This window comes from Oncorhynchus mykiss, chromosome 3, assembly GCF_057628025.1.
Source record: "Oncorhynchus mykiss isolate SJ-2025 chromosome 3, ASM5762802v1, whole genome shotgun sequence".
NCBI lineage: Eukaryota > Metazoa > Chordata > Actinopteri > Salmoniformes > Salmonidae > Oncorhynchus > Oncorhynchus mykiss.
Window position 1 is genome coordinate 10,422,052 of NC_143024.1, and position 20,449 is coordinate 10,442,500.

At 44.5% G+C, this 20,449-nt stretch overlaps 1 protein-coding gene across 1 annotated transcript in view; it reads left to right on the top strand.

Moving 5' to 3' along the window:
* Positions 1 to 6: 6 nt before the first annotated feature.
* Positions 7 to 20,449, top strand: part of LOC149984330 (PHD finger protein 20-like protein 1) — a 35,503-nt gene continuing 15,060 nt past the window's right edge. The window contains exons 1-20 of the mRNA XM_090220264.1: positions 7 to 137; positions 1,724 to 1,855; positions 1,953 to 2,127; positions 2,580 to 2,675; positions 3,826 to 3,910; positions 4,019 to 4,107; positions 6,327 to 6,510; positions 7,797 to 7,864; positions 9,382 to 9,512; positions 9,713 to 9,846; positions 10,633 to 10,839; positions 11,108 to 11,308; positions 11,496 to 11,555; positions 12,476 to 12,760; positions 14,107 to 14,325; positions 14,840 to 14,893; positions 14,999 to 15,115; positions 15,879 to 16,025; positions 19,475 to 19,548; positions 19,715 to 19,825. Coding sequence (XP_090076390.1) covers positions 1,773 to 1,855; positions 1,953 to 2,127; positions 2,580 to 2,675; positions 3,826 to 3,910; positions 4,019 to 4,107; positions 6,327 to 6,510; positions 7,797 to 7,864; positions 9,382 to 9,512; positions 9,713 to 9,846; positions 10,633 to 10,839; positions 11,108 to 11,308; positions 11,496 to 11,555; positions 12,476 to 12,760; positions 14,107 to 14,325; positions 14,840 to 14,893; positions 14,999 to 15,115; positions 15,879 to 16,025; positions 19,475 to 19,548; positions 19,715 to 19,825 — 2,520 coding nt within the window. The 5' untranslated portion in view covers positions 7 to 137; positions 1,724 to 1,772. The remainder of the gene's footprint in view (positions 138 to 1,723; positions 1,856 to 1,952; positions 2,128 to 2,579; positions 2,676 to 3,825; positions 3,911 to 4,018; positions 4,108 to 6,326; positions 6,511 to 7,796; positions 7,865 to 9,381; positions 9,513 to 9,712; positions 9,847 to 10,632; positions 10,840 to 11,107; positions 11,309 to 11,495; positions 11,556 to 12,475; positions 12,761 to 14,106; positions 14,326 to 14,839; positions 14,894 to 14,998; positions 15,116 to 15,878; positions 16,026 to 19,474; positions 19,549 to 19,714; positions 19,826 to 20,449) is intronic.

Here is a 20,449-nt window from a genome sequence, read left to right on the forward strand (position 1 = left end):
GCTTACGTCGTTACGTCGTTACGTCCTCTATTTTATTTAGGGTAAATATCTGAGCAGAAGAATGGGAAGAAGACTGATATGTACTCATGATATGAGTTTATAACAATAACGATCATTTACCAAATGTGTTCGCAAAGGTAAAAACAATTTGCAATTCATTCCAAAGAGGACAATGCACTCACAAAATACATGAGAATGTATGCCATCAGATAGCTAGAAGCTGGCTAACAGTTTTTTGGCTAGCTATTATTCTGCAGAGCTTGGCAAATTAGCTTGCTGCTAGCAAGTTAGCGTTATCTTCGGACAAGCTAATAGCTAACCCAAATAGTGGTTCGCTTGCCATTTAATCTGTGAAATACATGGATTTCATTAATATATTCATCTTAACTTTCTTTGCCCTTGTCATATCACCATCGTTTAGTTGGCTAGTAATACGTTAGTTAGCCCAGTTAAAAATATAACGTTAGCCAGCTAACTTATTGCAAAGTTAACTAGTTACTGTAGCATTAGGTACCATAGTAAATGGACAACTAACGGCCAGTTAGCTAAACGTTTTGTTGCAAATGAATATCCTATTTGTTCAGACATTAAATGTTAATATAACACTTGTTTTATCACTTGACTTTTGCCACTTTTAATAACCGACATGCTAGCTAACCCACCAACCGCTTGTGTGACTTTAGCTAGCTAGTCTACGATAGCCTCCTAGCTACCTAGTTTAGTAAATTAGGCTAGCTAACTATCCTACTACGTAAATTAAGATCGCTAGCTAGTTAACGAATAATATGAAAATATGTGGTGACGTTTGCTGGTCATCTCAACATACGAGTTGATTAATTAACAAACGAGTACTGTCATGAATGATTGTGCCATGATGTTTTAATGACTAGAATGTGCCAGTTGGGTGAGTATGGTGGCGGTGTCATTTTAGTCAGAATAGATTATCGACCCTGCACTTGTTTATAGTTGCACTGGGTTCGGACAGGCTTCTTGTTTAGATTAAGACACTGCGGAGCCTGCACAAGATATGGCTCGGGAAACGTACCTCAATCCAGGGATGAGAAATGCATTGTACTCTGAATTGTCCCATTATTCCAAATGATAAACCGAGAAGGTTGGAACGACTCACTGACTTTTAATAGTAACCACATCTGCCATTGTGGAATTGCTGCTGTGGCTTCTGCTACCTATCATGAGGACGAAAGGGGAACTTTTATGGAAAAACGAGAAGTCTTCTCTGTATAACAGTTGTTATAATGGTAGAATTTTGAGTACAAGACATTTCTCATCCCACGATTGAGATACATTTTTTGAGCCAGGAATCCTGTCTGACCCCAAAGCAGCTGTAAACAAGCGTAGGGTCTGGATCTATTTTGGCTAGTGGCATGTCTGAACAGCTTGTTTGAAAGATGGTTGGTTTACTAGAGAGGATGTTCGCTAGCTAGTCAGCTATCTATTCGAATAACGTTTTTGCTTTATGACTCAACTGGAATACTGCTGACCTATGTGAGCAAACTATCATGCTAGCTAGCTAGTTCAACAAGACAATATTGTTAATTCTGTTACTTAATAAGCCATATAGCTAGCTAGCTAATCACCTTCCCATATGGTGCCAATTAAACAGATAGTTAATCTTTGCAGAGGGTCTCGTATGTGTGGTTTACATTTAAGAGAAAGACGGCTGCTTAACATGGTCTATCCCTTACCTTTGTTTTGTTTTCAGCTGCCACAGACAGACAGATCATCAGTCTTGAAACATAGACGTTGTGAAGATGAGCAGGAAGACACCTAATCGTCCAGGGATCACTTTTGAAGTCGGTGCTAGAATTGAAGCTCAAGACTATCTACAAAAATGGTATGTAACAGTCAAGTTCCTTTATGTAATCATGTGCATAATGACAGATACATAGTAGACATTTTGTTATTGTCTTCTTTCTTATACAACCTTCTAGGTACTCGTCACGCATTGAGGACATCGATTTCGATGAGGGGAAGATGCTTGTCCACTTTAATCGTTGGAGCCATCGATATGACGAGTGGATCGCCTGGGACAGCACTCGGCTGCGACCTCTTGAAAGGCCAACACTCCGTAAAGAGGGACTGAAGGAAGAGGAGGGGGAGGTGACTGTAGGTGTTTTTGTCCAGCCACAGGCTACTTCTCAATTCGTCTCTCCACGATTCCTCGCATCCTATTTCCTATTTCCTGCATTCTCAACCGTATTGGAGGAGAAGGTCCAAGGTCCCTCCCCTCAGACCTTCTTCTCTATTTGAGAAGATATGATGATGTGAGGAATTGAGAAAATATGAAATGGGAGCGTCAGACTCCCCCATGTATTGTGGCTTGCAATGTATGGATGGATTTGATGAAACTCATATGGCATGCCAAGTACTCAAAACAGCTTTCTCTGGGCTAGAGACAGTTTGCCTCATGAGGAGTTTTGTTGTAGATGGTTGAGAGTGTGCAATCAATCGGATGAGTGATAGATGGATAGTAGTAACATATCGATTCTGAGTGAACTATCGTTTTAAAATAAATAACAAATTGTTTATGCCTTATATCTTATAAATATTTCTACCAGGAGAGACTCAGCGAGATGTCAGCATCTCGCCTTGATGAGCTTCCTGGATGTACAGCGAGCACAGAGGACCAAACAGAGTTACCGCAGCCGAGACAAGTATACATACATTCCCTGTGTCTCATTTTGCAGTGATTTGGCTGAATTATTAACTCCTTGTCTCACTCACTGTTTCGATTCTTCACATAACACAGCTTTGGTCAAAACCATCAGATCATTTTTGTTGAGGCATAACTGAATCTGACATAGCTATATCAGAGTTTAGGCATTTCCATACTGCAGTGCTATTCTGTGGTCTAAAGGGGCTCATTCTGCATCATTCAAGCTTTTGGTCTTTGTGTTCCTGTCGTATGTTTGTAACGTTTATCTTTGAGCTTTTTGTGTTACAAACTTTTCCCTTTGCCTTAAAGTTCCAATGCAACCATTTTTATCTCAATATTAAATCATTTAGTACCTTACTGTGTTTTCAATTTAAATGATCCAAAAATAGCTTCTTAGCAAAGATCAATTTCTCCAGTAAAAGTTTTGCTAGGACTGTCTGGGAGTGGACTGAATGGGGAGGGGAGGGGAAACTTAAAACTAGCTCTTATTGGCAGAGAGGTTTAGAACTCTCTTTCTTATTGGTCTATTAATTCATTTACAGTCTGTTGATGTCACCAGGCAGGCCAAAACTCCATCCCACCAAAAAAGGCTGAAATTTCAGGTGGCCTTTTCAAACAGCTCTTACACTAAAATGGCTTTTTCAGAATTTCAAAGTATTATTTTAACGTCAGTGTAGGAATGCATTTAACACAAGAAATCACATTTTTTTTACAGCACTGGGCCTTTTAATATTCAAGCTACACTTTCTTCCTTACATCCTGAATCAGACAACAACATTTAGTGCTTCTACAGTATCTATACTGGACAGAAATATAAATGTAACATGCAACAATTTCAAAGATTTTACGGAGTTACAGTTCATAGAAAGAAAGGCCAACTCACTTGGGAGCCAGGCCCAGCCAATCAGAATTAGTTTATCCCACAAAAGGACTTTATTACAGACAGAAATACTCCTAAGCACCGCCCCCCCACACTCTCAAATTCCAAGGATATTTTATTTCAGTTCATGAAGCATGGAACCAACACTTTACATGTTGCGCTTATATTTTTGTTCAGTATAATTTCAAACTTTTGTCTCTCATGGCACGTGTTTGTTAAATACATATTTAGAGTAATGGAGGTTTGTTTGGCTTGACTTGTTTTACAGGAATTGAGAGATGGTGAAGAGGTGCTTGCTCGATGGACAGATTGTCGCTACTATCCTGCAAAGATTGAATCTGTAAACAAAGAGGGTATTTATCACTAACTATTTCTGAAGCAGTAGCCATATGGCCAATACACATAACACAATGACTTGCAATTGTGTCCGTCCCAACTGAAGTGTCTTTGTTAAATTCTAGGTATCTACACGGTGCAGTTTTATGATGGAGTTATTCGCTGTGTGAAAAAAATTCATATCAAATCTATGCCCCATGATGCAAAAGGACAGGTGAGCTGGTCACATGATCATACAATCACTTCTGGAATCAGCATGAGCATATTTTAAAAAATAAATATGTAAATTTAACCTTTATTTAATAAGGCAAGTCCGTTAAGAACAAATTCTTATTTACAATAACGGCCTGGATAGCATTCCTCCAATTATAGCTAATGGTCTGGCGTTATAGCTAAGGGTCTGGCGTTATAGCTAAGGGTCTGGCGTTATAGCTAAGGGTCTGGCGTTATAGCTAAGGGTCTGGCGTTATAGCTAAGGGTCTGGCGTTATAGCTAAGGGTCTGGCGTTATAGCTAAGGGTCTGGCGTTATAGCTAAGGGTCTGGCGTTATAGCTAAGGGTCTGGCGTTATAGCTAAGGGTCTGGCGTTATAGCTAAGGGTCTGGCGTTATAGCTAAGGGTCTGGCGTTATAGCTAAGGGTCTGGCGTTATAGCTAAGGGTCTGGCGTTATAGCTAAGGGTCTGGCGTTATAGCTAAGGGTCTGGCGTTATAGCTAAGGGTCTGGCGTTATAGCTAAGGGTCTGGCGTTATAGCTAAGGGTCTGGCGTTGTAGCTAAGGGTCTGGCGTTGTAGCTAGGGGTCTGGCGTTGTAGCTAGGGGTCTGGCGTTGTAGCTAGGGGTCTGGCGTTGTAGCTAGGGGTCTGGCGTTGTAGCTAGGGGTCTGGCGTTATAGCTAGGGGTCTGGCGTTATAGCTAGGGGTCTGGCGTTATAGCTAGGGGTCTGGCGTTATAGCTAGGGGTCTGGCGGTTATCGCTAGGGGTCTGGCGGTTACAGCTAGGGGTCTGGCGTTATAGCTAAGGGTCTGGCGTTGTAGCTAGGGGTCTGGCGTTGTAGCTAGGGGTCTGGCATTGTAGCTAGGGGTCTGGCGGTTAGGTCTGGCGGTTATCGCTAGGGGTCTGGCAGTTATAGATATACTGATTAATAGAAGGCAAGTTAAAATTCCTGAAAGTCTGTTGTAGACAGTGTAGGATACCATAATTTTCTATTTCACTTCTCCTTCTTTTTCAGAAGGTAAAGGGCAACAGGGAATTGCTGGATTTAATGCGAAGGCTGATTCCCACAGTCTTGGCAGGATAGACTTGCTGGCATCTCCCTTGTTCCAACCAGCAGACACTCTCAAGGAGACCAGAGTCTAATCTTATTTACTACTTAATTAAGATTTCATTTATTTTACTTAGAATTGTTTTACTTTTAATGTAGAGCGGTACACTTGGATAGTAGTAGCTAATAGTTCAAACACAAGTCCCTTTAGACTAAATATATTGATTTCTTTACTATTGAGGCTTACTATTAGTCACGGTTAACCCTGTTACTTCTCCACACACTACATCAGAGTCCCAAATGGCACCCTAATTAGAGGCTGCTGCCCTATATACATAGGCTTGGAATCACTGGTCACTTTAATAATTGGAACTAGTCCATTTTAATAACGTTTACATGTTTTGCATTACTCCTCTCATATCTATATACTGTATTCTATCCTATTCTACTGTATCTTAGTCTATGCATGACTCCTCTCATATCTATATACTGAATTCTATTCTACTGTATCTTAGTCTATGCATGACTCCTCTCATATCTATATACTGTATTCTATCCTATTCTACTGTATCTTAGTCTATGCATGACTCCTCTCATATCTATATACTGAATTCTATTCTACTGTATCTTAGTCTATGCATGACTCCTCTCATATCTATATACTGTATTCTATCCTATTCTACTGTATCTTAGTCTATGCATGACTCATCTCATATCTATATACTGTATTCTATCCTATTCTACTGTATCTTAGTATTTGCCGCTCTGACGTTGCTCGTCCAAATGTTTATATATTTTTTTAATTCCATTCCTTTACTTTAGATTGTGTATTTAGTTAGATATGACATATTACTGCAGTGTTGGAGCTGGAAACACAAGCGTTTCGCTACGAACCGCGATAACATCTGCTAAACACGCGTATGTGACAAATACCATTTGATTTATTTCCTAAATAGGTAATAGGGTTCCATTTGGAACGCACCCTAACGTAACTTACAGCAGCAGCCTATAGAATAGATGCATTTATCTAACCACCAGTCTCTAATACTACGTTTAATAACAACACAATACACTGGATTTAAAGAGCTTTTCAAACAACAAGGACAAAGCACAACAAAACAAAATAGGAAAAAAAGTGAAGGAGGAAAAACAAGTGTCTCTCCTCCCAACAGGACTGGATAGCCCTGGTCAAAGCTGCCTCGGCTGCAGCCAAGAGCAAAGGAAGCAGTACGCCTCGTACCAGTGCCAACAGCAACAAGGACAGGGACGACCCTCACGGAGGGAAGTCTGACGATGAGGACGGTCAAGAAGAGCTGGATGAAGAGTTGCAGGATCAGTCCGACTCTGACAAACTGGGTAACTTGAGTCCTCTCCTTCCCTCACCCCAACAGATACATGCACACTGTGGGTATTTCCCAAATGGCACCCTGTTCCCTATGTAGTGCACTACTTTTGACCAGAGCCTTATGGTCCCTGGTCAAAAGTAGTGCACTGTATTGGGAATAGGGTGCGATTTGGGACACAGATGGGTTTAAAATTAGCAGGCCCTTTAAAAATGAATGATAATTTCTCTGTCTGTTCTCATGCAGCTAGTACTGTATGTTAGTATCATACAGCAGTCATATGGAGTAGTGGTATCATTTAGATGTTACTGTTGTCATGTAGCTAGTATCATACAGCAGTCATATAGAGTAGTGGTATCATTTAGATGTTACTGTTGTCATGTAGCTAGTATCATACAGCAGTGATATGGAGTAGTGGTATCATTTAGATGTTACTGTTGTCATGTAGCTAGTACTGTATGTTAGTATCATACAGCAGTCATATGGAGTAGTGGTATCATTTAGATGTTACTGTTGTCATGTAGCTAGTATCATACAGCAGTCATATGGAGTAGTGGTATCATTTAGATGTTACTGTTGTCATGTAGCTAGTATCATACAGCAGTCATATGGAGTAGTGGTATCATTTAGATGTTACTGTTGTCATGTAGCTAGTATCATACAGCAGTCATATGGAGTAGTGGTATCATTTAGATGTTACTGTTGTCATGTAGCTAGTATCATACAGCAGTGATATGGAGTAGTGGTATCATTTAGATGTTATGATTCTTTACTCTCAACCTCTCCAATGATAACTAAGACGCCGTGGTGATGATGAGGAAGAAACCAAGCCCTCTTCAGAGCAGCAAGACATGAGATCTAAGAGAAGGAGAAATGGACAAGATAGCATGTTATTCAACTCAGAGGGTCCAGGCCTGTAAAACCGCAGGTCATATTTCACCCTGGAGGGTCCAAGCCTGTAAAACCACAGGTCATATTTCACCCCAGTGTGTCCAGGCCTGTAAAACCACAGGTCATATTTCACCCCAGAGGATCCAGGCCTGTAAAGCCACAGGTCATATTTTACCCTGGAGGGTCCAGGCCTGTAAAACCACAGGTCATATTTCACCCCAGGGCCCTCCTTAGATAACCATCACATGTACAATGTGTCTCCCAAATGGCACCATAGTCCCTTTATAGGGCACTACTTTTGACCAGGGACTGGGTATAGAGGATATAGGGTGCCATTTGGGACAGCCATTGTGTGTGGCGTTCCAACCTGTTAATGGACCTGTTATATTCTTCCCCCTCTGCCTTCAGAATCCCATGAAGATGATGCTGACTGTAAGAAGGAGCGGACAGAAGTCCCAGTGACGTCCCAACAACAGGTACCAGCTAGTCACTCACTGTAGTGTAGATAAAGTCCCAACAACAGGTACCAGCTAGTCACTCACTGTAGTGTAGATAATGTCCCAACAACAGGTACCAGCTAGTCACTTACTGTAGTGTAGATAATGTCCCAACACCAGGTACCAGCTAGTCACTTACTGTAGTGTAGATAATGTCCCAACAACAGGTACCAGCTAGTCACTTACTGTAGTGTAGATAATGTCCCAACAACAGGTACCAGCTAGTCACTCACTGTAGTGTAGATAATGTCCCAACACCAGGTACCAGCTAGTCACTTACTGTAGTGTAGATAATGTCCCAACAACAGGTACCAGCTAGTCACTCACTGTAGTGTACATAATGTCCCAACAACAGGTACCAGCTAGTCACTCACTGTAGTGTGCATAATGTCCCAACAACAGGTACCAGCTAGTCACTCACTGTAGTGTAGATCATGTCCCAACAACAGGTACCAGCTAGTCACTCACTGTAGTGTAGATAATGTCCCAACAACAGGTACCAGCTAGTCACTCACTGTAGTGTAGATAATGTCCCAACAACAGGTACCAGCTAGTCACTCACTGTAGTGTAGATAATGTCCCAACAACAGGTACCAGCTAGTCACTCACTGTAGTGTAGATAATGTCCCAACAACAGGTACCAGCTAGTCACTCACTGTAGTGTAGATAATGTCCCAACAACAGGTACCAGCTAGTCACTCACTGTAGTGTAGATAATGTCCCAACAACAGGTACCAGCTAGTCACTCACTGTAGTGTAGATAATGTCCCAACAACAGGTACCAGCTAGTCACTCACTGTAGTGTAGATAATGTCCCAACAACAGGTACCAGCTAGTCACTCACTGTAGTGTAGATAATGTCCCAACAACAGGTACCAGCTAGTCACTCACTGTAGTGTAGATAATGTCCCAACAACAGGTACCAGCTAGTCACTCACTGTAGTGTAGATAATGTCCCAACAACAGGTACCAGCTAGTCACTCACTGTAGTGTAGATAATGTCCCAACAACAGGTACCAGCTAGTCACTCACTGTAGTGTAGATAATGTCCCAACAACAGGTACCAGCTAGTCACTTACTGTAGTGTAGATAATGTCCCAACAACAGGTACCAGCTAGTCACTCACTGTAGTGTAGATAATGTCCCAACAACAGGTACCAGCTAGTCACTCACTGTAGTGTAGATAATGTCCCAACACCAGGTACCAGCTAGTCACTCACTGTAGTGTAGATATAGATATATATATATATATATATATATACACACATACATACATACATAAAATAACTTCAAAGACAGACTTTGCGCCATAGAATTTGTTTTGCTAAGATTGTGTCCCCAATTGCATCCTATTCCCTATATAGTGCACTGCTTTGGACCAGAGCCCATAACAAAAGTAGTGCACTAAATACGGAATAGGATCCCATTTGGGACTTATCCCAAGAGTCAATTCATGACAGCAATCCCACTGTTTATTCCTCTCTGTATTCTTCCAGAAGGTACCAAGAACAGCAGACCAGGATTCCTTACAGGGGCAGACCCAGAGACAGACGGGGTCCTCTGTGACGGGCTCTCCAGCCAAGTGTCGGAACAGGCGTCTGAAGCACCACTCTGGGGAGTCCAACAGGTAGCGTTTGACAAGATAGCTATTGGCTTTCAATGCCCTAGGAAATCTGTGCTTTATTGGTATATTTATAGTGTATTGTAATCAGGTAAAAATTTGTCATTAATAATGTAATTGTAAGTTGTACTTGTAATTCATATTTTTGTTGCTATTTGTATAATAATTTGTTAAATAATGAAGAACCCGTTTGTCATGGTTAACAGCAGCCAGAAACAGAGAGCGTCCAGGCCGCCGTGCTCCATCACGACTCTGTCTGCTGGGGAGGACACCATGTCAGCCCCAGAGTCCATGCTGAGTCCCTCCCCCAGACACAGCTGCCCAGACACGGCTACCTCAGGTCTGTCTGCTGAGGGACAGGATCATAGTGGGAAAAGTACTTCCACTAACCAACTCAAAGTACTGTATAGTCTAAGACACAAGTGGTGTTACAAATATTAACTTTATGTATACCGTTTTTGGAAGATTTTTTGGGGAAAGAAACTAACAAATTTTCTAAAGTGTTAGGTTCTAATTCTCCCAGTAAAAACTCCACAGACTCTATGAAAGCTTAAACCAAGTTTATTTTTCCCAGAGGATCAACACAGCTGCATTAGTCAAAGACGTTGTTCACACAAGCACTGATATTTAACCCTCTCTCCTGGGCTGAGTCTCCTCCTACACCTCTAAACAAGCAGTGATATTTAACCCTCTCTCCTGGGCTGAGTCTGCTCCTACACCTCTAAACAGCCAATGCATCTCTGTTGCTAGACAGAACCTTGGTGATATCTGTTCTTCCTCACTTCATCTGACCTGACCGCTACCCCAAAGTGCTCACTCCTCCCCAACTCAAGGCTGACATGGTGATTGGTACCAGACTGTGTCTCTTCTCATCCCAGAGGATCCCACCCATAGGATGCCTGATGGCTAACAATAACATATCCTGACATAATGTAAACGTTATACATTAAGCTCTCTCCCTCAGTGACATGAATTAGTATATTTCATATTCTCAGAACCCAACAGTAGTAAGACTTGGGGAGCTCGGGCTGCGATCACTGTCGGCACAAAACTATTTTCCATGATGATTCTTAGTGGGTCATTTGGTTGTTCGTTAAGTGACGTGGCTGTGCTTCCTCTCTAACAGGGCATGGTGAGACGGTTCCTCCAGGCTCCCCCAGGAGCTCAGAACAGAGCCAGAGGAGGAGACGCTCCCAGCGCCTGGCCACCGTCAGCCCTGATATAAACTCTGACCCCAGCGTGACCTCTCAACCCGCCACCACCCAGTGCCCTGACCTCTCACCTCATGGGAGGGAGCACAACACATCTCACAAAGACCCCTCCTCTCCAGAGGGTGAGTGCAGCCTCGAGGGACAAGAGTTCTTCCTGACGTGAACTGGGTCATATTAACTAGGAACCGAATGGGCCGAAACAGAGAGGGAACTACCTGAACTTGTCAAATAACAAACGCTTGTTTTTAATTTTGCGTGACAAAATGTTTCGCTACAGTGTGCACTAATGAATACAACCCTGACCAAGAAGAAAAAAAACATGAACAACCAGGAAAACATGTCTATTTATTCAAACCTGAATCTATTCTGTGTGTAATTGTCCTCCTTTAGATCAAATGACAAACTGTGTGGAGAAGGCAGAGTCATCGACCCTCCACAACTACTGTGTTGACATTCCACCTACACCTTCATCTGCTGTCTCCATCCTCACACCATCTCATCCACCAATCACACACAGAGACCAGCTGACTGACGGGCCATCATCAGCCAATCATACGGCAGTGGCAGACAAATTCCCACCCTTAGCTGCAGGTAATTCTTGACTGGGGGAGTTACTTATTCTCAACTGCAGCATCTCAAATGGCCCCCTATTCCCTACAAAGTGCGCTAAAGTAGTGTACTTTCTAGGGGAGTAGGGTGCCGTTAGGGTCAGACATTGTACAGGATAATGTACGTTAGATAATGTCCTAATCCATCTGTGTTTCTGTTTGATTTGTAGCTGCTGGGAGGAGAAGTATTACCAGGACCTCTAAACTAAACAAACACACCAGGGAGCCAAGTAGGTTTTCTCCTCGAGTTTATTCCAGATCATTTTACTTTGATTGTATTACCTTCAACCATTACTTTTCATTTCCTTCAAGGCTTACTGCAATTATTATTCATGTTCCGGTAAGAAGCCGATCTGTACCAAGTCCTCTCTGTCCGATAGAATGGAAGCATAGTCAAACGCTCTTCAGCCCAGCTTGAACAAAAAGGGTGTCAGGTTCTGGACTGAGATAATAACTTGATAATCCAGAAAAACATTCCCTCCCCCTCTCTCTCTCTCCTCTGTGTGTCACCTCTCTCTCTCTCTCTCTCTCTCTCTCTCTCTCTCTCTCTCTCTCTCTCTCTCTCTCTCTCTCTCTCTCTCTCTCTCTCTCTCTCTCTCTCTCTCTCTCTCTCTCTCTCTCCTCTGTGTGTCACCTCTCTCTCTCTCTCTCTCTCTCTCTCTCTCTCTCTCTCTCTCTCTCTTTCTCTTTCTCTCTCTCTCTCTCTTTCTCTTTCTCTCTCTCTCTTTCTCTCTCTCTCTCTCTCTGTCTCTCTCTCTCTCTCTCTCTCTCCTCTGTGTCACCTCTCACTCTCTCTCCTCTGTGTGTCACCTCTCACTCTCTCTCCTCTGTGTCACCTCTCTCTCCTCTGTGTGTCACCTCTCTCTCTCTCCTCTGTGTGTCACCTCTCACTCTCTCTCCTCTGTGTGTCACCTCTCACTCTCTCTCCTCTGTCTCCTCTCTGTCACCTCTCTCTCTCTCCTCTGTGTGTCACCTCTCACTCTCTCTCCTCTGTGTGTCACCTCTCACTCTCTCTCCTCTGTGTGTCACCTCTCTCTCTCTCTCTCCTCTGTGTGTCACCTCTCTCTCTCTCCTCTGTGTGTCACTTCTCTCTCTCTCCTCTGTGTGTCACCTCTCACTCTCTCTCTTCTGTGTCCTCTCTCTCTCTCAGTCATGAACACCAAGTGGTGTGATGACCCAACGTCTCCCAACGACCTGGACCTCTACAAGTGTAAGATCCCTGGGTGCTCCAAGGCCTTCCGCAAAGCCAAGCTGCTGGACTACCACCTCAAGTATTACCACAACGCTGACAAAGACCTCCAGGACTCTGAGCTGCCAGGCTCCCCAGACAGGGCTGGTCGTACCCGGGCCACCTCAGCCTCCATGCCCACCACCACCACCCTGCTGGAGGTCCCTGACAACACGAAGAGACGCAGGACAGTCTCCACCTCATCGTGTATGGATTTACATTTCATTCATTTGAAAACATAGTTGTATGTAACTTGAATACACAAATTCACAAAATTGTTTTAGGGTGCCATTTGGGATATAACCTATTTCCTATAGGGCACTACTTTTGTTCAGAGCCCAACCTTATACTCTCTCTCACCCCCCTCTGTCCCTCAGCGCTGTCCCCTCAGGGCCATATGTTTTATACTGTCTCCTCTGTCCCCTCAGGGCCATATGTTTTATATGTTTTATACTGTCTCCTCTGGGCCATATGTTTTATACTGTCTCCTCTGTCCCCTCAGGGCCATATGTTTTATACTGTCTCCTCTGTCCCCTCTGGGCCATATGTTTTATACTGTCTCCTCTGTCCCCTCAGGGCCATATGTTTTATACTGTCTCCTCTGTCCCCTCAGGGCCATATGTTTTATATGTTTTATACTGTCTCCTCTGGGCCATATGTTTTATACTGTCTCCTCTTTCCCCTCAGGGCCATATGTTTTATATGTTTTATACTGTCTCCTCTGTCTCCTCTGGGCCATATGTTTTATACTGTCTCCTCTGTCCCCTCAGGGCCATATGTTTTATATGTTTTATACTGTCTCCTCTGTCCCCTCAGGGCCATATGTTTTATACTGTCTCCTCTGTCCCCTCAGGGCCATATGTTTTATATGTTTTATACTGTCTCCTCTGTCCCCTCAGGGCCATATGTTTTATACTGTCTCCTCTGTCCCCTCAGGGCCATATGTTTTATATGTTTTATACTGTCTCCTCTGGGCCATGTTTTATACTGTCTCCTCTTTCCCCTCAGGGCCATATGTTTTATATGTTTTATACTGTCTCCTCTGGGCCATATGTTTTATACTGTCTCCTCTGTCCCCTCAGGGCCATATGTTTTATACTGTCTCCTCTGTCCCCTCAGGGCCATATGTTTTATACTGTCTCCTCTGTCCCCTCTGGGCCATATGTTTTATATGTTTTATACTGTCTCCTCTGGGCCATATGTTTTATACTGTCTCCTCTGTCCCCTCAGGGCCATATGTGTTATACTGTCTCCTCTGGGCCATATATTTTATATTGTCTCCTCTGTCCCCTCAGGGCCATATGTTTTATACTGTCTCCTCTGTCCTCTCAGGGCCATATGTTTTATACTGTCTCCCCTGTCCCCTCCGGGCCATATGTTTTATTCTGTCTCCTCTGTCCCCTCTGGGCCATAGGTTTCATACGGTCTCCTCTGTCCCCCCAGGGCCATATTTTTTATACTGTCTCCTCTGTCCCCTCAGGGCCATATGTTTTATACTGTCTCCTCTGTCCCCTCAGGGCCATATGTTTTATACTGTCTCTTCTGTCCTCCAGCACTGTACCCTCCGGGCCATATGTTCCAACTGGACTGTACTGGACTGGGGAGCTGTCTGAAACCTCCCAGGTTGAACAGGAAGAAGCGTTCCTCTGCCTCCATGAGCTCTGACAGCACAGAGCTGTCTCTCCCTCCGCCACCTCAGGAGAAGAGCTTCGAGTCCCTCCACGACAAGATTCTGAAGAAGGTGATCGATAAGGACAAGCACCTGGAGCCAGGTTAGTGGCAGGGCAGTGGGCCTTCCTGAGGGGCTGTGAGGTCTGGAGCCAGGTTAGTGGCAGGGCAGTGGGCCTTCCTGAGGAGCTGTGAGGCCTGGAGCCAGGTTAGTGGCAGGGCAGTGGGCCTTCCTGAGGGGCTGTTTGGCCTGGAGCCAGATTAGTGGCAGGACAGTGGGCCTTCCTGAGGGGCTGTGAGGTCTGGAGCCAGGTTAGTGGCAGGGCAGTGGGCCTTCCTGAGGGGCTGTGAGGTCTGGAGCCAGGTTAGTGGCAGGGCAGGATGCAGCAGGTGTATAACAACCCAGTGACATGCTTCACTGGCCAGCTCTTTCCCAACAACACACCATGAGTTAGTGATATAGATGAGAAGAAAAACACATGAAATACGACAGAGGGGAAAAGAAACAATCTAAAGTAGTGCACTATATAGGGAATAGGGTGCCGTTTGGGTCGCACATTTAAATCAACCCAGTTCGCTGCAGAGATCTGTGATTGAATTACATGACTCCTTCTACAGGGTTAATAAAGAATGAGAAGAAGGTGAAACTGGAGGAGAAATCCCAGGTGATCGGTGAGATTGTGTTCTACTTCTCTTCTTAGCAGTTGTAATAAATAACATTCCTCCGTTGTTCTGAGCAAATCAGTTGGTGATTTAAATAGATGTTTTGTTTTTTAGGAAAAAAGAAGGACAAAGAGCGGAGGGACAGGAAAGAGAAGGAACACTTCAAGATGAAACAGAAGAAGAAGAAGAAGAGGAAGAGGAAATCCAAGCAGCACTGTACGTTTAGTTCAGGTGTTGCATCTTAATGTTTCCCCAAGGGCTCCTGCTGCTGTGTGTAGTATGTTGTCAGCGAATGACCAGTCCATTTGTATAGCTTATTGTAAACATATATATATATTTAAGACGAGACATAAGATAGTACTTAATCAATCCTCCAAGGGGGGAGTTTAATTGCCCCAGCCAATACACACAACACCAATAAATACAGAAGTGAAAGATAAACAGACGTTAGAAGTAGCACATCGTGCGCTGTACTGCAGCGCCAGCTGTGCCATCAGAGTCCTGGGTTCGCGCCCAGGCTCTGCCGTAACCGGCCGCGACCGGGAGGTCCGTGGGGCGACGCACAATTGGCCTAGCGTCGCCCGGGTTAGGGAGGGCTTGGTCGGTAGGGGTGTCCTTGTCTCATCGCGCACCAGCGACTCCTGTGGCGGGCTGGGCGCAGTGTACGCTAGCCAAGGTGGCCAGGTGCACGGTGTTTCCTCCGGCGCATTGGTGCGGCTGGCTTCCGGGTTGGATGTGCGCTGTGTTAAAGAAGCAGCGGCTTGGTTGGTTGTGTATCGGAGGACGCATGACTTTCAACCTTCGTCTCTCCCGAGCCCGTACGGGAGTTGTAGCGATGAGACAAGATAGTAGCTACTACAACAATTGGATACCATGAAATTGGGGAGAAAAAGGGGTAAAAAAAAATAATTTTTAATTAAAAAATTTAAAAAAAAAAGAGGTAGCACATCGTCAATACATCATAAAAACACATTCTGTGTTTTCTCACCGGCAGGTTATTCTGACTACGATGACATGTCCCTGTCCTTCCTGGAGCGATCTACGACGTCTGCTCTTCACCGCTCCTCCTCTTCCTCCTGCTCCACCACCAAACATTACCAGTACCCCCGCGCCATCCTCTCTGTGGACCTGACCGGAGAGAGTGAGTGGGAATCGCCTGACAGGGCATATTTTCTATGAAATGAACACGTATAAATACATATGTATATCAACCAATCACATTTCATCTTTACATGAATGTGCTGTTCAAATTGATCAACTCACATATAGTGTTTTTATTGTTATTCCTCATATGTCATTACTCTGAATCAGATATCATGTTGACCCTATGTTGCTGTAGAATGTTGCTGTAGAATGTTGCTGTAGAATGTTGCTGCAGAATGTTGCTGCAGAATGTTGCTGCAGAATGTTGCTGCAGAATGTTGCTGCAGAATGTTGCTGCAGAATGTTGCTGCAGAATGTTGCTGCAGAATGTTGCTGCAGAATGTTGCTGTAGAATGTTGCTGCAGAATGTTGCTGCAGAATGTTGCAGCAGAATGTTGCTGCAGAATGTTGCTGCAGAATGTTGCTGTAGAATGTTGCTGCAGAATGTTGCTGCAGAATGTTGCTGCAGAATGTTGCTGTAGAATGTTGCTGCAGAATGTTGCTGCAGAATGTTGCTGTAGAATGTTGCTGTAGAATGTTGCTGCAGAATGTTGCTGCAGAATGTTGCTGCAGAATGTTGCTGCAGAATGTTGCTGCAGAATGTTGCTGTAGAATGTTGCTGCAGAATGTTGCTGCAGAATGTTGCTGCAGAATGTTGCTGCAGAATGTTGCTGCAGAATGTTGCTGCAGAATGTTGCTGTAGAATGTTGCTGCAGAATGTTGCTGTAGAATGTTGCTTTAGAATGTTGCTGCAGAATGTTGCTGCAGAATGTTGCTGCAGAATGTTGCTGTAGAATGTTGCTGCAGAATGTTGCTGCAGAATGTTGCTGTAGAATGTTGCTGCAGAATGTTGCTGTAGAATGTTGCTGTAGAATGTTGCTGCAGAATGTTGCTGCAGAATGTTGCTGTAGAATGTTGCTGTAGAATGTTGCTGCAGAATGTTGCTGTAGAATGTTGCTGTAGAATGTTGCTGCAGAATGTTGCTGCAGAATGTTGCTGTAGAATGTTGCTGTAGAATGTTGCTGCAGAATGTTGCTGCAGAATGTTGCTGCAGAATGTTGCTGCAGAATGTTGCTGCAGAATATTGCTGCAGAATGTTGCTGTAGAATGTTGCTGTAGAATGTTGCTGTAGAATGTTGCTGCAGAATGTTGCTGCAGAATGTTGCTGCAGAATGTTGCTGTAGAATGTTGCTGTAGAATGTTGCTGTAGAATGTTGCTGCAGAATGTTGCTGCAGAATGTTGCTGCAGAATGTTGCTGCAGAATGTTGCTGCAGAATGTTGCTGCAGAATGTTGCTGTAGAATGTTGCTGCAGAATGTTGCTGTAGAATGTTGCTGTAGAATGTTGCTGCAGAATGTTGCTGTAGAATGTTGCTGTAGAATGTTGCTGTAGAATGTTGCTGTAGAATGTTGCTGCAGAATGTTGCTGTAGAATGTTGCTGCAGAATGTAGCTGTAGAATGTTGCTGCAGAATGTTGCTGCAGAATGTTGCTGCAGAATGTTGCTGCAGAATGTTGCTGCAGAATGTTGCTGTAGAATGTTGCTGCAGAATGTTGCTGCAGAATGTTGCTGCAGAATGTTGCTGTAGAATGTTGCTGCAGAATGTTGCTGTAGAATGTTGCTGTAGAATGTTGCTGCAGAATGTTGCTGCAGAATGTTGCTGCAGAATGTTGCTGCAGAATGTTGCTGTAGAATGTTGCTGTAGAATGTTGCTGCAGAATGTTGCTGTAGAATGTTGCTGCAGAATGTTGCTGCAGAATGTTGCTGCAGAATGTTGCTGCAGAATGTTGCTGTAGAATGTTGCTGCAGAATGTTGCTGCAGAATGTTGCTGCAGAATGTTGCTGCAGAATGTTGCTGTAGAATGTTGCTGCAGAATGTTGCTGTAGAATGTTATTGGGTAAAGAAAAATAAAAGGATCCTATCTGCTCTCCTTTTTTCTAGGTTGACATTTTGAGGGACTATTTACTAGTTATCTATCAGTTTTAGTTTGAAGATTGTGTCAGTAGTTCTGCTAGAAATGAATCCTGGGGTCCCTCACAGAGATCCAGTAGCCTGAGAAGAGACTCATGTGGACCGTGTCCCCGTTCTCCATCTCTAGATCTAGTAGCCTGAGAAGAGACTCATGTGGACCGTGTCCCCGTTCTCCATCTCTAGATCTAGTAGCCTGAGACGAGACTCATGTGAACCATGTCCCCGTTCTCCATCTCTAGATCTAGTAGCCTGAGAAGAGACCCATGTGAACCATGTCCCCGTTCTCCATCTCTAGATCTAGTAGCCTGAGAAGAGACTCATGTGAACCATGTCCCCGTTCTCCATCTCTAGATCTAGTAGCCTGAGAAGAGACTCATGTGGACCATGTCCTCTTTCTCCATCTCTAGATCTAGTAGCCTGAGAAGAGACTCATGTGGACCGTGTCCTCTTTCTCCAACTCTAGAATGGCTGCATTGGATAGATGATTGTCCTTTTCCTTCCACTGACCGGACCACATAATAGACTGGCCATTCTTCTACTAAAGTACAGACAACCCCTTGGAGGTTTTGTTGTCCATGGCAGTGAATCTGATGAAGTAGACCCCTCTCACTGGTGCTGTGAAGATGCCTGCATCATAGGAGATGCAGGGAGACATCAGCACTGTTCATGTCTCAGACACTGGAGCCCGTGTCCCAGACCGACAGAACAGCAGCATCAGCACTGTTCATGTCTCAGACACTGGAGCCCGTGTCCCAGACCGACAGAACAGCAGCATCAGCACTGTTCATGTCTCAGACACTGGAGCCCGTGTCCCAGACCGACAGAATAGCAACACCAGCAGAGAGACAGCAGCCTTCATTTTGGACTTAATACCTCCTCAGAATGAATGTAGTCTACTGTGATCAGTGGCCATACTTCTATATTTCACATTGGGGAAGCCAACAGTACATCGCTAAGGACTGTTATCTAACAGTGTCAACTGGGTCCAATTTGGGGTTGAACTGTTGTTGTTTTAAAGTTTCTGACAGGTGTTTACGCCCCTCTAGCCTTTATTCAGCCTTTCAGTATTGGAATAGACTGGTATATTACTCTGTGATGATCACACTTGATATTTAGATAACTTAGCTGACAGTTTTCTAAGTTAACTTTAGCCGATAGTTTGCTGAAGTTCTCACAATTTAAATGACTTCAAGATAAATGTTGTAAAGAATGTGAGCAGTATTTTTACACTTGTTTTTATTCTCTCCCCCTCTCTCCCTCCCTCTCTCCCCCTTTCTCTCCCTCCCTCTCTCCCCCTTTCTCTCCCTCCCTCTCTCCCCCTTTCTCTCCCTCCCTCTCTCCCCCTTTCTCTCCCTCCCTCTCTCCCCCTTTCCCCTTTCTCTCACTCTCCCTCTCTCCCCCTTCCCCCTTTCTCTCACTCCCTCTCTCCCCTCTCCCTATCTCCCTCCCCCCCCTCTCTCCCCTCTCCCTCTCCAGACCTGTCAGACATAGAGTTCCTGGAGGACTCGACCACAGAGAGCCTGCTGTTTAGTGGAGATGAGTACAACCAGGTAGGGTTGTCACCATACTACCATTTGTTTCTGGAAACATAGAAAACAGGAAGCAGACTGGACTCCATGGTCCCTTAGGATCCTCCTCTATGTAATAGATTGTGTGTTATAGCTTAGGAAATGTATAGATGTGACTAAGGGGGTTTGTTTTGAACCCTCTGACCAGGACTTTGACTCTCTAAACATGGAGGACTTCCAGGAGGAGGATGAGGATGGGACCCAGGAGATCGTCCGCTGTATCTGTGAGATGGACGAGGAGAATGGATTCATGATTCAGGTACTGGGCTGACTGGAGCCCTCAGACTAGTGTTCTGTCTGAGGTGGGGTGGTTCTGCCTGAGGTGGGGTGGTTCTGCCTGAGGTGGGGTGGTTCTGCCTGAGGTGGGGTGGTTCTGCCTGAGGTGGGGTGGTTCTGCCTGAGGTGGGGTGGTTCTGCCTGAGGTGGGGTGGTTCTGCCTGAGGTGGGGTGGTTCTGCCTGAGGTGGGGTTGGAACATTCCAGTCACTTGTGGTGTAAATTCAACACCAAGGACACCTGAAGTCAATATTAAATGAATCACTCTTTAGTATCAGTTAACTGGGCAGTTTACAACAAATGCATGTACAAAGTACAAGTCTGCCACAAGCTCCGCCAGGGCCTTCCCTTCAGGCCTCTAATATGGGCCTTCTGAGTGGCGCAGTGGTCTAAGGCTCTACATTGCAGTGCTAGAGGCATCACTACTGACCCTGGTTCGATCCCGGGCTGTATCACAACCGCCCGTGGTCGGGAGTCCCATAGGGCGGCGCACAATTGGCCCAGCGTTGTCTGGGTTAGGAGAGCGTTGGGGTGGGGGGATTTGGGGAGTGTTTCAGCAATTTGGGGAGTGTTTCCGGAATTTTCCAACTATCCCTCAGACATAACAA